The 14,898-nt window shown below is 36.5% G+C and overlaps 1 protein-coding gene across 20 annotated transcripts in view; it reads left to right on the top strand.

Moving 5' to 3' along the window:
• The window catches only part of CDC42BPA (CDC42 binding protein kinase alpha), a 316,154-nt gene that overhangs the window by 241,437 nt on the left and 59,819 nt on the right, over positions 1–14,898 (top strand). For all 20 annotated transcript variants that reach the window (XR_014265738.1, XM_082469813.1, XM_082469807.1 and 17 more), the window contains 4 exons: positions 9,805–9,910; positions 10,339–10,487; positions 11,967–12,058; positions 14,406–14,482. Coding sequence is in view for 19 of the 20 variants with exons in the window: in XM_082469813.1 (XP_082325939.1) it covers positions 9,805–9,910; positions 10,339–10,487; positions 11,967–12,058; positions 14,406–14,482 (424 nt within the window). In the remaining variant the exon portion in view is untranslated. The remainder of the gene's footprint in view (positions 1–9,804; positions 9,911–10,338; positions 10,488–11,966; positions 12,059–14,405; positions 14,483–14,898) is intronic.

Genomic DNA, 14,898 nt, shown 5'->3' with positions numbered 1-14,898 from the left:
AGTGATTAAAAAATAGTATGTTGTAGGCATTAGGCTGAAAATTCACATGTTTTCTCATTTAGTTATCACAACAGTCCTATGAGGTAGGTATTATTATTATTCCCATCTTATAACTGAGATAACAGAGAGTTAGAGGGGGTAAATGACTTATCCAAAGACACACAACTGCTAAACAATGAGCTAGGATTTGAACCTAGTTCTATATGACTCAAGAATCAATTCTTAATCACTCTACTGTATGTGTCCTGACTCCCAAACTTTTTTTTTAATTTTCATTTTATGTTGGAGTATAGTTGATTAACAATGTTGTGTTAGTCTCAAGTGTACAGCAAAGTGATTCAGTTATACATATATGTGTATCTATTCTTTTTCAAATTCTTTTCCCATTTAGGTTATTACAGAATATTGAGCAGAGTTCCCTGTGCTATACAGTAGGTCCTTGTTGGTTATCTATTTTAATTATAGCAGTGTCCCAAACTCCCAATCTATCCCTCCCCCGACCCTTCTCCCGTGGTAACCATAAGTTCGCTAAGTCTGTGCTGACTTCCACACTTTTTAAGGACCATGTCTTATATGTCTTCTTCAATCTTCCTAATATACATACATAATAATCATTATTTAGTAAATATTTCTTGATTATTTTGACTTAGCCAAAGAAAAGATGAGAGACTTGCCTCTAAAACTGTTCTTTTTTTAAAACGTCTTTATTGGAGTATAATTGCTTTACAATGGTGTGTTAGTTTCTGCTTTATAACAAAGTGAATCAGTTATACATTTACATATGTCCCCATATCTCTTCCCTCTTGCGTCTCCCTCCCTCCCACCCTCCCTATCCCACCCCTCTAGGTAGACACAAAGCACCGAGCTGATCTCCCTGTGCTATGCGGCTGCTTCCCACTAGCCATCTATTTAACTTTTGGTAGTGTATATATGTCCATGCCACTCTCTAACTTTATCCCAGCTTAACCTTCCCCCTCCCCGTATCCTCAACTCCATTCTCTAGTAGGTCTGTGTCTTTATTCCCATCTTGCCCCTAGGTTCTTCATGACCTTTTTTTTTTTTTTTTTAGATTCAATATATATGTGTTAGCATATGGTATTTGTTCTTCTCTGTCTGACTTACTTCACTCCATATGACAGACTCTAGGTCCATCCACCTCACTACAAATAACTCAATTTCGTTTCTTTTTATGGCTGAGTAATATTCCATTGTATATATGTGCCACATCTTCTTTATCCATTCATCTGTTGATGGACACTTAGGTTGCTTCCATGTCCTGACTATTGTAAATAGAGCTGCGATGAACATTTTGGTGCATGACTCTTTTTGAATTATGGTTTTCTCAGGGTATATGCCCAGTAGTGGGATTGCTGGGTCGTATGGTAGTTCTATTTTTAGTTTTATAAGGAACCTCCATACTGTTCTCCATAGTGGCTGTATCAGTTTACCTTCCCACCAACAGTGCAAGAGGGTTCCCTTTTCTCCACACCCTCTCCAGCATTTATTGTTCGTAGATTTTTTGATGATGGCCATTCTGACTGGTGTGAGATTATATCGCACTGTAGTTTTGATTTGCATTTCTCTAATGATTAATGATGTTGAGCATTCTTTCATGTGTTTGTTGGTAATCTGTATATCTTCTTTGGAGAAATGTCTATTTAAGTCTTCTGCCTATTTTTGGATTGGGTGGTTTTTTTGATATTGAGCTGCATGAGCTGCTTGTAAATTTTGGAGATTAATCCTTTGTCAGTTGCTTCATTTGCAAATATTTTCTCCCATTCTGAGGGTTGTCTTTTTGTCTTGTTTATGGTTTCCTTTGCTGTGCAAAAGCTTTTAAGTTTCATTAGGTCCCATTTGTTTATTTTTGTTTTTATTTCCATTTCTCTAGGAGGTGGGTCCAAAGGATCTTGCTGTGATTTATGGCATAGAGTGTTCTGCCTATGTTTTCCTCTAAGAGTTTGATAGTGTCTGGCCTTACATTTAGGTCTTTAATCCATTTTGAGTGTATTTTTTTGAATGGTGTTAGGGAGTGTTCTAATTTCATTCTTTTACATGTAGCTGTCCATTTTTCCCATCAGCACTTACTGAAGAGGCTGTCTTTTCTCCACTGTATATTCTTTCCTCCTTTATCAAAGATAAGGTGACCATACGTGTGTGGGTTTATCTCTGGGCTTTCTATCCTGTTCCATTTATCTATATTTCTGTTTTTGTGCCAGTACCACACTGTCTTGATTACTGTAGCTTTGTAGTATAGTCTGCAGTCAGGGAGCCTGATTCCTCCAGCTCCGTTTTTCTTTCTCAAGATTGCTTTGGCTATTCGGGGTCTTTTGTGTTTCCATACAAATTGTGAAATTTTTTGTTCTAGTTCTGTGAAAAATGCCAGTGGTAGTTTGATAGGGCTTGCATTGGATGTGTAGATTGCTTTGGGTAGTATAGTCATTTTCACAATGTTGATTCTTCCAATCCAAGAACATGGTATATCTCTCCATCTATTTATATCATATTTAATTTCTTTCATCAGTGTCTTATAATTTTCTGCATACAGGTCTTTTGTCTCCTTAGGTAGGTTTATTCCTAGGTATTTTATTCTTTTTGTTGCAATCGTAAATGGGAGTGTTTCCTTAATTTCTCTTTCAGATTTTTCATCATTAGTGTATAGGAATTCAAGAGATTTCTGTGCATTAATTTTGTATCCTGCTACTTTACCAAATTCATTGATTAGCTCTAGTAGTCTTCTGGTAGCATCTTTAGGATTCTCAATGTATAGTATCATGTCATCTGCAAACAGTGACAGCTTTACTTCTTTTCCAATTTGGATTCCTTTTATTTTTTTTTCTTCTCTGATTGCTGTGGCTAAAACTTCCAAAATTCTGTTGAATAATAGTGGTGACAGTGGGCAACCTTGTCTTCTTCCTGATCTTAGTGGAAATGGTTTCAGTTTTTCACCATTGAGAACGATGTTGGCTGTGGGTTTGTCATATATGGCCTTTATTATGTTGAGGAAAGTTCCCTCTATGCCTACTTTCTGGAGGGTTTTTATCATAAATGTGTGTTGAATTTTGTTGAAAGCTTTCTCTGCATCTATTGAGATGATCATATGGTTTTTCTCCTTCAGTTTGTTAATATGGTGTAGCACATTGATTGATTTGCTTATATTGAAGAATCCTTGCATTCCTGGGATAAACCCCACTTGATCATGGTGTATGATCCTTTTAATGTGCTGTTGGATTCTGTTTGCTAGTATTTTGTTGAGATTTTTGCATCTATATTCATCAGTGATATTGGTCTGTAGTTTTCTTTCTTTGTGACATCTTTGTCTGGTTTTGGTATCAGGGTGATGGTGGCCTCGTAGAATGAGTTTGGGAGTGTTCCTCCCTCTGCTATATTTTGGAAGAGTTTGAGAAGGATAGGTGTTAGCTCTTCTCTAAAAATTTGATAGAATTCTCCTGTGAAGCCATCTGGTCCTGGGCTTTTGTTTGTTGGAAGGTTTTTAATCACAGTTTCAATTTCAGTGCTTGTGATTAGTCTGTTTATATTTTCTATTTCTTCCTGGTTCAGTCTCCAAAGGTTGTGCATTTCTAAGAATGTGTCCATTTCTTCCAGGTTGTCCATTTTATTTGCATATAGTCACTTGTAGTAATCTCTCATGATCCTTTGTATTTCTGCAGTGTCAGTTGTTACTTCTCCTTTTTCATTTCTAATTCTGTTGACGTGAGTCTTCTCCCTTTTTCTCTTGATGAGTCTGGCTAATGGTTTATCAATTTTGTTTATCTTCTCGAAGAACCAGCTTTTAGTTTTATCGATCTTTGCTATCGTTTCCTTCATTTCTTTTTCATTTATTTCTGATCTGATCTTTATGATTTCTTTCCTTCTGCTAACTTTGGGGGGTTTTTTGTTCTTCTTTCTCTAATTGCTTTAGGTGTAAGGTTAGGATGTTTGTTTGAAGTGTTTCTTGTTTCTTAAGGTAGGATTGTATTTCTATAAACTTCCCTCTTAGAACTGCTTTTGCTGCATCCCATAGGTTTTGGGTCATCGAGTTTTCATTGTCATTTGTTTTTAGGTATTTTTTCATTTCCTCTTTGATTTCTTCAGTGATCTCTTGGTTAATAAGTAGTGTATTGTTTAGCCTCCATGTGTTTGTATTTTGTACAGATTTTTTCCTGTAATTGATATCTAGTCTCATAGCATTGTGGTTGGAAAAGATACTTGATACGATTTCAATTTTCTTAAATTTACCAAGGCTTGGTTTGTGACCCAAGATATGATCTATCCTGGAGAATGTTCCATGAGCGCTTGAGAAGAATGTGTATTCTGTTGGTTTTGGATGGAATGTCCTATAAATATCAATTAAGTCCATCTCGTTTAATGTATCATTTAAAGCTTGTGTTTCCTTATTTATTTTCATTTTGGATGATCTGTCCATTGGTGAAAGTGGGGTGTTAAAGTCCCCTACTATGATTGTGTTACTCTCGATTTCCCCTTTTATGGCTGTTAGTAGTTGCATTATGTATTGAGGTGCTGCTGTGTTGGGTGCATAAATATTTACAATTGTTATATCTTCTTCTTGGATTGATCCCTTGATCATTATGTAGTGTCCTTCTTTGTCTCTTGTAATAGTCTTTGTTTTAAAATCTATTTTGTCTGATATGAGAATTGCTACTCCAGCTTTCTTTTGATTTCCATTTGCATGGAATGTCTTTTTCCATCCCCTCACTTTCAGTCTGTATGTGTCCCTAGGTCTGAAGTGGGTCTCTTGTAGACAGCATATATACGGGTCTTGTTTTTGTATCCATTCAGCCAGTCTATGTCTTTTGGTTGGAGCATTTAATCCATTTACATTTAAGGTAATTATCGATATGTATGTTCCTATTACCATTTTCTTAATTGTTTTGGGTTTGTTATTGTAGGTCTTTTCCTTCTCTTCTGTTTCCTGCATAGAGAAATTCCTTTAGCGTTTGGTGGTGCTGAATTCTCTTAGCTTTTGCTTGTCTGTAAAGCTTTTAATTTCTCTGTCAAATCTGAATGAGATCCTTGCTGTGTAGAGTAATCTTGGTTGTAGGTTTTTCTCCTTCATCACTTTAATTATGTCCTGCCACTCCCTTCTGGCTTGCAGAGTTTCTGCTGAAAGATCAGCTGTTAACGTTATGGGGATTCCCTTATGTGTTATTTGTTGTTTTTCCCTTGCTGCTTTTAATATTTTTTCTGTGTATTTAATTTTTGATAGTTTGATTAATATGTGTCTTGGCGTGTTTCTCCTTGGATTTATCCTGTATGGGACTGTCTGTGCTTCCTGGACTTGATTAACTATTTCCTTTCCCATATTAGGGACGTTTTCAACTATAATCTTTTCAAATATTTTCACAGTCCCTTTTTTTTTCTCTTCTTCTTCTGTGACCCCTATAATTCGAATGTTGGTGCATTTAATGTTGTCCCAGAGGTCTCTGAGACTGTCCTCAATTCTCTTCATTCTTTTTTCTTTATTCTGCTCTGCAGTAGTTATTTCCACTATTTTATCTTCCAGGTCACTTACCGTTCTTCTGCCTCAGTTATTCTGCTATTGATCCCTTCTAGAGAATTTTTAATTTCATTTATTGTGTTGTTCATCACTGTTTTTTTGTTCTTTAGTTCTTTTAGGTCCTTGTTAAACGTTTCTTGTATTTTCTCCATTCTATTTCCAAGATTTTGGATCATCTTTACTATCATTATTCTGAATTCTTTTTCAGGTAGACTGCCTATTTCCTCTTCATTTGTTAGGTCTGGTGGTTTTTTGCCTTGCTCCTTCATCTGCTGTGTGTTTCTCTGTCTTCTCATTTTGCTTAACTTACTGTGTTTGGGGTCTCCTTTTCACAGGCTGCAGGTTCGTAGTTCCCCTTGTTTTTGGTGTCTGTCCCCAGTGGCTAAGGTTGGTTCTGTGGGTTGTGTAGGCTTCCTGGTGGAGGGGACTAGTGCCTGTGTTCTGTTGGATGAGGCTGGATCTTGTCTTTCTGGTGGGCAGGTCCACGTCTGGTGGTGTGTTTTGGGGTGTCTGTGGCCTTATTATGATTTTAGGCAGCCTCTCTGCTAGTGGATGGGGTTGTGTTTCTGGCCTGCTAGTTGTTTGTCATAGGGTGTCCAGCACTGTAGCTTGCTGGTCGTTGAGTGGAGCTGGGTTTTGGCGTTGAGATGGAGATCTTTGGGAGATTTTCACCGTTTGATATTACATGGAGCAGGGAGGTCTCTTGTGGACCAGTGTCCTGAACTTGGCTCTCCCACCTCAAAGGCACAGCCCTGACGCCTGGCTGGAGCACCAAGAGCCTGTCTTCCACATGGCTCAGAGTAAAAGGGAGAAAAAAAAGAAAGAAAGAAGAAGATTAAATAAAATAAAATAGAGTAAAATAAAATAAAATACTTAAAATAAAAAATAAAAATAATTATTAAAAACAATTTTTTAAGGTAGTAAAAAAAAGAAAGGAGAGAGCAACCAAACCAAAAAACAAATCCACCAATGATAACAAGTGCTAAACACTATGCTAAAAAAAAACAAAAAAACGACAGACAGAACCCTAAGACAAATGGTTAAAGCAAAGCTATACAGACAGAATCACACACAGAAGCATACACATACACATTCACAAAAAGAGAAAGGGGAAAAAATATATATCGTTGGTCCTGAAGTCCACCTCTTCAATTTGGGATGATTCGTTGTCTATTCAGGTATTCCACAGATGCAGGGTACATCAAGTTGATTGTGGAGATTTAATCCACTGCTCCTGAGGCTGCTGGGAGAGATTTCCCTTTCTCTTCTTTGTTCGCACAGCTCCTGGTGTTCAGCTTTGGATTGGACCCGCCTCTGCGTGTAGGTCGCCTGCGTGCGTCTGTTTTTTGCTCAGACAGGATGGGGTTAACGGAGCAGCTGATTCGGTGGCTCTGGCTCACTCAGGCCAGGGGAAGGGAGGGATACGGATGCAGGGCGAGCCTGTGGAGGCAGAGGCCTGTGTGATGTTGCACCAGCCTGAGGCGCGCCATGCGTTTTCCCGGGGAAGTTGTCCCTGGATCACGGGACCCTGGCAGTGGCGGGCTGCACAGGCTCTCGGGAGTGGAGGTGTGGATAGTGACCTGTGCTTGCACACAGGCTTCTTGGTGTCAGCAGCAGCAGCCTTAGCGTCCTATGCCCGTCTCTGGGGTCCGCGCTGACAGCCGTGGCTCGCGCCCGTCTCTGGAGCTCCTTTAAGCGGCGCTCTTAATCCCCTCTCCTCACGCACCAGGAAACAAAGAGGCAAGAAAAAGTCTCTTGCCTGTTCGGCAGCTCCAGACCTTTTCCCGGACTCCCTCCCGGCTAGCCATGGTGCACTAGCCCCTTCAGGCTGTGTTCACGCAGCCAACCCCAGTCCTCTCCCTGGGATCCAACCTCCGAAGCCCGAGCCTCAGCTCCCAGCCCCCGCCCGCCCCGGCGGGTGAGTAGACAAGCCTCTCGGGCTGGTGAGTGCTGGTCGGCACTGCTCCTCTGTGCGGGAATCTCTCCGCTTTGCCCTCCGCACCCCTGTTGCTGCATCTCCTCCGCGGCTCCGAAGCTTCCCCCTCCGCCACCCGCAGTCTCCGCCCGCGAAGGGGCTTCCTAGTGTGTGGAAACCTTTCCTCCTTCACAGCTCCCTCCCACTGGTGCAGGTCCCATCCCTATTCTTTTGTCTCTGTTTTTTCTTTTGCCCTACCCAGGTACGTGGGGAGTTTCTTGCCTTTTGGGAGGTCTGAGGTCTTCTGCTAGCATTCCGTAGGTGTTCTGTAGGAGTTGTTTCACATGTAGATGTATTTCTGATGTATCTGTGGGGAGGAAGGTGATCTCCACGTCTTACTCTTCCACCATCTTGAAGCTCCTCCTAAAACTGTTTAAAAAAAAAAAAAAAGTTAAGAGAATGAGTAGTGTAAGCTTAACCAGATGGCCTAGAAGGAAGGGGCAAGAGATGGTATTGGGGCTTAGGAAAGTGCGATGTTTTTAAGATTTAGATTGGAAGTAGACAGTGATTATGAAAAGGAATTGTTGTGCAAGACCTAGGGCCTAGTGGAACTTAAGTGGCATGAGCGTGTAGTTGACCGAGTCTTTTTTTTTTTCTCTTTTCATCACCCTTCCCATCAGTAATTTTTTGTAGCCAAGAAAATAGACATAGGTTTAATCAAAAGTTGAGAATTAGTGGAAGACCACAGTGGTAAGGGAATGTGAATGTATTCAAGATGTAAATAAAAAGCAAAGTTAGAAGGTATTGTTTTTTATATAATATTTCAAACAACATTATAGCAATTTACATGAAGTTATTTGATTTCCAAAGTGAATAAAACACACTGGATTTCATAGGTTCCTGGAAATGTGCATAAGCCAAGATCTCTGAGCTATGATAGATACTAAACCAGCACTGGCTGAGGCCTATTAGCCTGGTTAAATGGTAGTATAGTTTTCTTAATTGCTACTCTGTGAGTGTCTTTAGAGGAAAATAAAAAATGTCTTTGGAGGAAAAACAATCTTCCCCTATCTATATTTATTCTTTATGTTATACATTAGGTGATTAAATTAAAAGATTGTGGTCACTTGTGGTGTCGAAAGTTAAAGAATTTTAGAAGGAAACAGCATCCCAGTACACAAACTTTCTTAATATTTTCTTAAGCCACTTTAAAAGGCTATGAACATATATACGTGTATGTAGAGCCTACGAATATGTTACTATCACTAGAGTGGGCAACTCCTTAACAGTGATTTTATTTGCTCCTTTATTCTTTTGATTGTCCTCCAAAGCACTTTCCCATCTGAGAGAAGAAGGGATCAAACCCCTTTAAAAGGGCCTCTTTAAGATGTAGATATGGAGTGATATGTAGGTAGACAGATGAATTTAACTCCTCAGGAGTTTAAATTGTAACAGATGCTGAATCAAGCCTCAAGATTTAAACTTGTCTGCTCTTGCATCACAGATACATATTGATTTACCTGAAATATACTTTCCTCATGGCTATTCAATGACCTGAATTTTATTGAATAGAATTTGAAAACATTTCTCTCTAAAATCATATAATTACATCAGCAAGATAGCCTTAAAATAGTAAATAGAAACTGAGTTTCGGGAATTCCCTGGCTGTCCAGTGTTTAGGACTCCACGCTTCCACTGCTTCCACTGCTGGGGGCCCTGGTTTGATCCCTGGTCCGGGAACTAAGATCCCACGTGCCTTGGGGCGCTGCCGGGGCAGGGCGGGGGCGGGGGTGGGGTGTAGAAACTGAGTTTCAGTAGACTTTAATCTTTTCTCTTTGTTATATCATTGACCATTTTAGGAAACAAAAGAGCTTTATTACAACACAGAATTTTTTTTTTTTACAGAATGTTATACTTTAAACTTTCTAAATTTAGTGTACTTCAGTTTTAAGAAGGGTGTATTGTGTTTTCATAAGATAAAGAATGGAATCTAATTAATAAGAAATCTTAATATTCTTTAGAAGTCATGCGAGTGTATGTGTGTGTGTGTGTATGTTTAATGTTAGATTAAAAGAGTATTAATTCCGTGGCTCAAGGGTGAGTTTTACTGATTTATCAGATATGTATAATTTGGACCTTCCTAAACGTGGCCACCTTTATCTGTAAATAACTGAACAGTTCAGTAAACCATTTCCCACTTGTTGACAGATAGTAGTACTGTGGTAGACCTTTAAAAGAAGATATTAAGAACATCTTTAAATTTCTGTCACTTTTCACTTATTTCTTTATGATGCTTTAAAATAATATATATCTCACTGAAGTTTTCTATTTTACTTTGGTACTTGATCTCTGTCTTTATTTGCATATATTCTAGGGTCAGTGATGAAAAGGATGCACGAGGATATCTTCAGGCCTTAGCTTCTAAAATGACTGAAGAATTGGAAGCTTTAAGAAACTCCAGCTTGGGTACCCGAGCAACAGTAAGCTCTGCCATTTAGCAAGCAGGCTTATTATATTAGTCGGTGGGAAGGCTCAGAAAACACTGTAATAAATCTGAGTACTTACATCAGTTTGTCTAGGCTTTGCCTACTGTAAAGATTTTCATGAGAAATCATTCAACGTTTTTCCAGTTTAGGAAATTATAATACATAGCTGCTTAACTATAATTTGTGTGGCTAGCCATTAATGGTAATAACCATAAAAAATAAATGCATTTATAATGTGAGTCTACAGTTATTTCTGAATTTAATGAAAAATAATATATTTTCACAAGTAATAGTTCTCTTTAATCCTTTAATTAGGGAAAGATAGTTCTTTTAAGTAGTTTCCAAATTCACTTATATTACTAAATTTAAATGTTAAAAATAAAATCGAATGGAGCTAAAAACTCAGTCATATTATTTCATAGGATATGCCCTGGAAAATGCGTCGTTTTGCAAAACTGGATATGTCAGCTAGACTGGAGTTGCAGTCAGCTCTGGATGCAGAAATAAGAGCTAAGCAGGCCATCCAAGAAGAGCTGAATAAAGTTAAAGCGTCTAACATCATAACAGAATGGTAAGACTGAATAATATAGTCCCACTAGAGTGATTTCTAATTTGGTCCAAAAGTATCTGGAGAGAAGTTACACGTTTAGTTTCCTACCTACCCCCTTTTTTTTTTAAGTGATGACCAGAAAAAAACTATGAATATTTGAAAATGAATTGATGATTTTAGGCCTTGTGTGCAGTGATGCAATTTTAATACAGCTTTGTTTCTATCTGACTTGTCCTTAAAGTGGAATTAATAGTACTAATTAATATTCTGTTATTTACTTATCCCCTTATTTGTAAAATTCACTCTCAAATTTTATTCTATTAAATCCAAAATAATCTTTTGTTCAAGAATAGCACATTAGTCTAAAATTGCAGCATAGAGTCAGAACAAAATATAGTCATCTGAAAATTCTGGCCTCTACCATAGATTTTTTTTACACATGAAGTTTCGAGTGATGGTAAATTTCATAAAGGTAGAATATACTTAAATTATCCTTTCTTTCATGTTATGTATTAAAAAAAGTGTATCGCCCACAGGTCCAGGACAGTTAGCTAATGGATACATTCCCTCCATTCTTACCACAACAGTAGAATAAATCATACTCAGAATAAATAAATGATAAAAGGAAACTCGTAATTAGATTGGTTCAAGAATAAGTTATAGAGGAATAAGGTGATACAGAGGGACAGTAGAAAGTTCATGTTACAAATCAAAATATAAATAGAAAAATCCATTTGGTGCTCAGAATACTAAATGTTGCAAAGGCATTCAGTCATGAAAAGAAATACAGTCCCATAAATTCGGTTTTTAATGGAATGAAGCACCCCAGTTGAATTATAAATTCTTGCTATGAATTATCCAATCATAAATTAAGTATGCTTTACTGAAATGTTCTAGTGTAACATTGAAAATGGAAAAAAACTGTTTTTGGATAATATGAATTGATCCCAACGTAAAGAACTGCTAAATGTCATTCTCTGTATCATAATTTGGAATAAATGTGATCTTTCTACTTATGCTTAGGACATATAAATTTACACATTTGTTCATAAATCAGGAGTGTGAGTCAAACTGAAAATTATATATTTAGTCACTTTCATGGTTCTCTATGAAAGAAGTCTAACAGAATTCTAAAATTAACCTTTGATTTTATGACATTTTTTAATTTAATAATGTAGCTCAGAGCCAGCAACTTTTCTATAAAAGGAAAGATAATAAATACTTTAGGGCTTGTAAGCCATATAGTTTCTGTCTGCTCAACTCTGCTGTTGAGTACAAAAGCAGCCACAGACAGCATATAAATGAATGAGCCTGACTGTGTTCCAGTAAATCTTTATTTACGCAAGAGTAGATGACAGGCTAGATTTGTCCTTCCTGCAGTAGTTTTCAGTTCCCTACATTATCATGACTGACATTTAAACCAATTAAGTTCAACTACATACATGATGGCTCACTAACCAACAATATAAATAATGACATTTTTCCTTTTTTTCCCTTAAGTAAACTAAAAGATTCAGAGAAGAAGAACTTGGAACTACTATCAGAAATTGAACAACTGATAAAGGACACTGAAGAGCTTAGATCTGAAAAGGGTATGGGAATGTGTTTTGCATCAACGAGGACTTAATGTTCTGTTATGAATACATTTTATTATATAAGAATCAGCCTATTGTGTAGTCAGGAGAATTGTTCACATACACAATTCTGGCACTCATTTATAGATGTATCTGTATATGGCGCACACACACACACACGCACATATTTGGTAGACAAGTCTCCTGAGTCATTTTGTTTTACTTGATACGCGTTGTTTAAAGATTTCTTAACAGAAAACTCACTTTGCCATAAATTTGACTGTTTTTTCAGGACCATGGACTATATCATGAACAATATTTTTGTGATTGGAAAAACTTGTTTTTATCATATACTTTATACTATTCTCAAATGTTATAGGGGATTCACTCTCAGGGTAGTTGACGAAATAATGTATGAAATAACTAAAGGTTAACCTAGTCCAGTATTAGAAAGGCAATTCAATGACAAAGAATTATTTGGGCATTTCGGTGTCTTCTTCCATGTTTGATACTCAAATTGTTTGCCCTGTGGGATTTTCCAGGATTTATTCCCATTTTCTTGAAAACATTACTTGAGCATTTTTTCATTAATGTAAAAAGTAACTCAGAGTGCTTGGTAGCTTTATTACATGAACTTCAATGTTCTTTCCATAACATGGGCATTAAGAATGTGAAGATTTAATTTTTTAAAATTCAGAATGTTATTATCTTAATGAAAGGATCTCTTATATATAGCTGTTAGAAATTCATTTTCCTGACAGTATTCCTGACTGAATACTGAACTAGTTAATTGGCTCTATGTTGTACTTATGTGCTGCCTTATCATTTCCCAGTCCTATGACACACAGTGACGTAAAGCTGGTTGGGTCTCCGCATCTGCTTTTAAAATTGTGGAGGAAAGAGGGTAATCACACAAAGGAGTTAACATGAAAAAGCCATTAAAAGTAGTAGATGTTCAATAAATTTTTGTTGATTGAATTTCCTAGTGAACAAGAAGGAAGGAAGGAACCCAGAAAAAGTGAATTAGGAACTCAGATTAGGAGTACAAAGCATCATGCTAAAATGAGAATCAAGCTTAATTTTCATGTATGAAGAGTGGAAGGAGCTGCATTATTTAGTGAGCAGAGCAAAAAGAATATATAAGACATGGAGGACCTGTGGCCCTAAAGGCAATTTATATAGAAAAGAGACCAGTGAAGAGTATGACTTACTGTAACACACCAGTTGGCATTGATTGCCTCATTTTAAAGTAGATCTAAACTTGCGAAAGAAGAAATCGTTTATCACATTGCAGACTAACCTGTGGGTATGGCTTTTTATTTGAATTTGAACGTTGCAGAATAATAAAATTTCACTATATGTTGTAAGATAATAGTCTACTTAAATAATACAATGTAATGTTTATATAATGAGGACAAGGATTTTGTTTTTCTGCTTTATTTATTATTATATATCCAGTATCTAGACAGGGTTTGGCAAATAAAAGGCTTTAAATAAATATTCATTGATGGAATGAATTTCTGAACATACTGCCTTATCTGGCAACTATGGTATACTATTAGAGAGTAATTCAAAAAGCACGTAATTTGTTATCAGTTGATATCAGTTCCTTAAAAGATATGGAGATCAAAAATGTGTTTTGGTTGTTTCTCCTTTTCCTCCCTAGTATTTATCATTATGTGTATTTTAAGAATTAATTTGGAAATCATGTATTTAAAGTTAATGCCATAGCCAAGAGGTATGCATGAAATTTTTTTAATTTGTCTGAGAAAAGCTAGGATTTGGAGTCCTCATTCTCCAACCCTAGTTTTTCCCAGACAAAATTTTTTAATTTCATGCAATTTTTGTCAATAAAACAGTAAATGAAATCAGATTGAGGCCTTAGCAAAAGTTTTTTCATAATTAAATAAGTTTGTTGTATCACTGCATTTTTTAATAAAAGATTATTTATATTAATATATACTATATGCTTGATGAGAGTATTTCAAAAAGGAAACCTTGTTTGGTGATAAATGACCTTAGAAAAATCAGGCATAACGAGGGTCCTATTTTAAAAATTTTCTCAAGAGTACCAAAACATTTAATGTGCTTCTTACAGTGTACTGTATAGGAAAAGAAATTCAGGAACTCAAGTAAGTCAAGAAACAAGTATTTCATGGAGTCTGATGTAATTTAACTATTGAGTGATATTCCAAGAAACACTAATGTATTTTAGTTTTTTAAGTATGTGGAGTTAATGATATTAATTGGTTTTAAAATACAGTAGTTTGCGAGCAGCTTTTTAATAGATTCAGACAGGAAAGGTTATCCATGAAAATTAGTCTTAATTGTTCTAGTTTTAAAAAAAGTTGCTGCTGTCTTCTAGGTATAGAGCACCAAGACTCACAGCATTCTTTCTTGGCATTTTTGAATACGCCTACCGATGCTCTGGATCAATTTGAAGTAAGTATTAAACTTTTCATATATTCCTCTGCAGTCAATTTAAAATTTACTTTGTGATTTAAAATTTATTTGCAATAAAACTTTTATTGCATCCCATATAAGAGGACCTAGAATCTTATATAAACAAAAACGTATTAGGAAAGGAATATGTTCTGCAATGTTATGGAAACTTTAATCATAAACTCTTCTTGTGTTTAAGAAAAATCTAAGAAAGAGCTAAATAAGAGGGTCATTGATAAGATTTAAAAGAAATTTCATCTCTTTCCCTGAGGAACAGTAAGTGCAGAACAAATCCTAACTTTAAATAATTTTGACACTTTTCTTTTTTCTCCAAAGCATAGAGCCACAGTAAAAAACAAGTGAAAATGTCAGAGCTCACAATAGGGCAATGCTGGTTCTAGTTCCAAATCAATTCA

Source organism: Balaenoptera physalus, assembly GCF_965194825.1.
Source record: "Balaenoptera physalus genome assembly, chromosome: 1".
Classification (NCBI taxonomy): Eukaryota; Metazoa; Chordata; class Mammalia; order Artiodactyla; family Balaenopteridae; genus Balaenoptera; species Balaenoptera physalus.
Note: the sequence above shows the minus strand (reverse complement) of the source record. Positions and strands in the feature narration are given on the sequence as shown.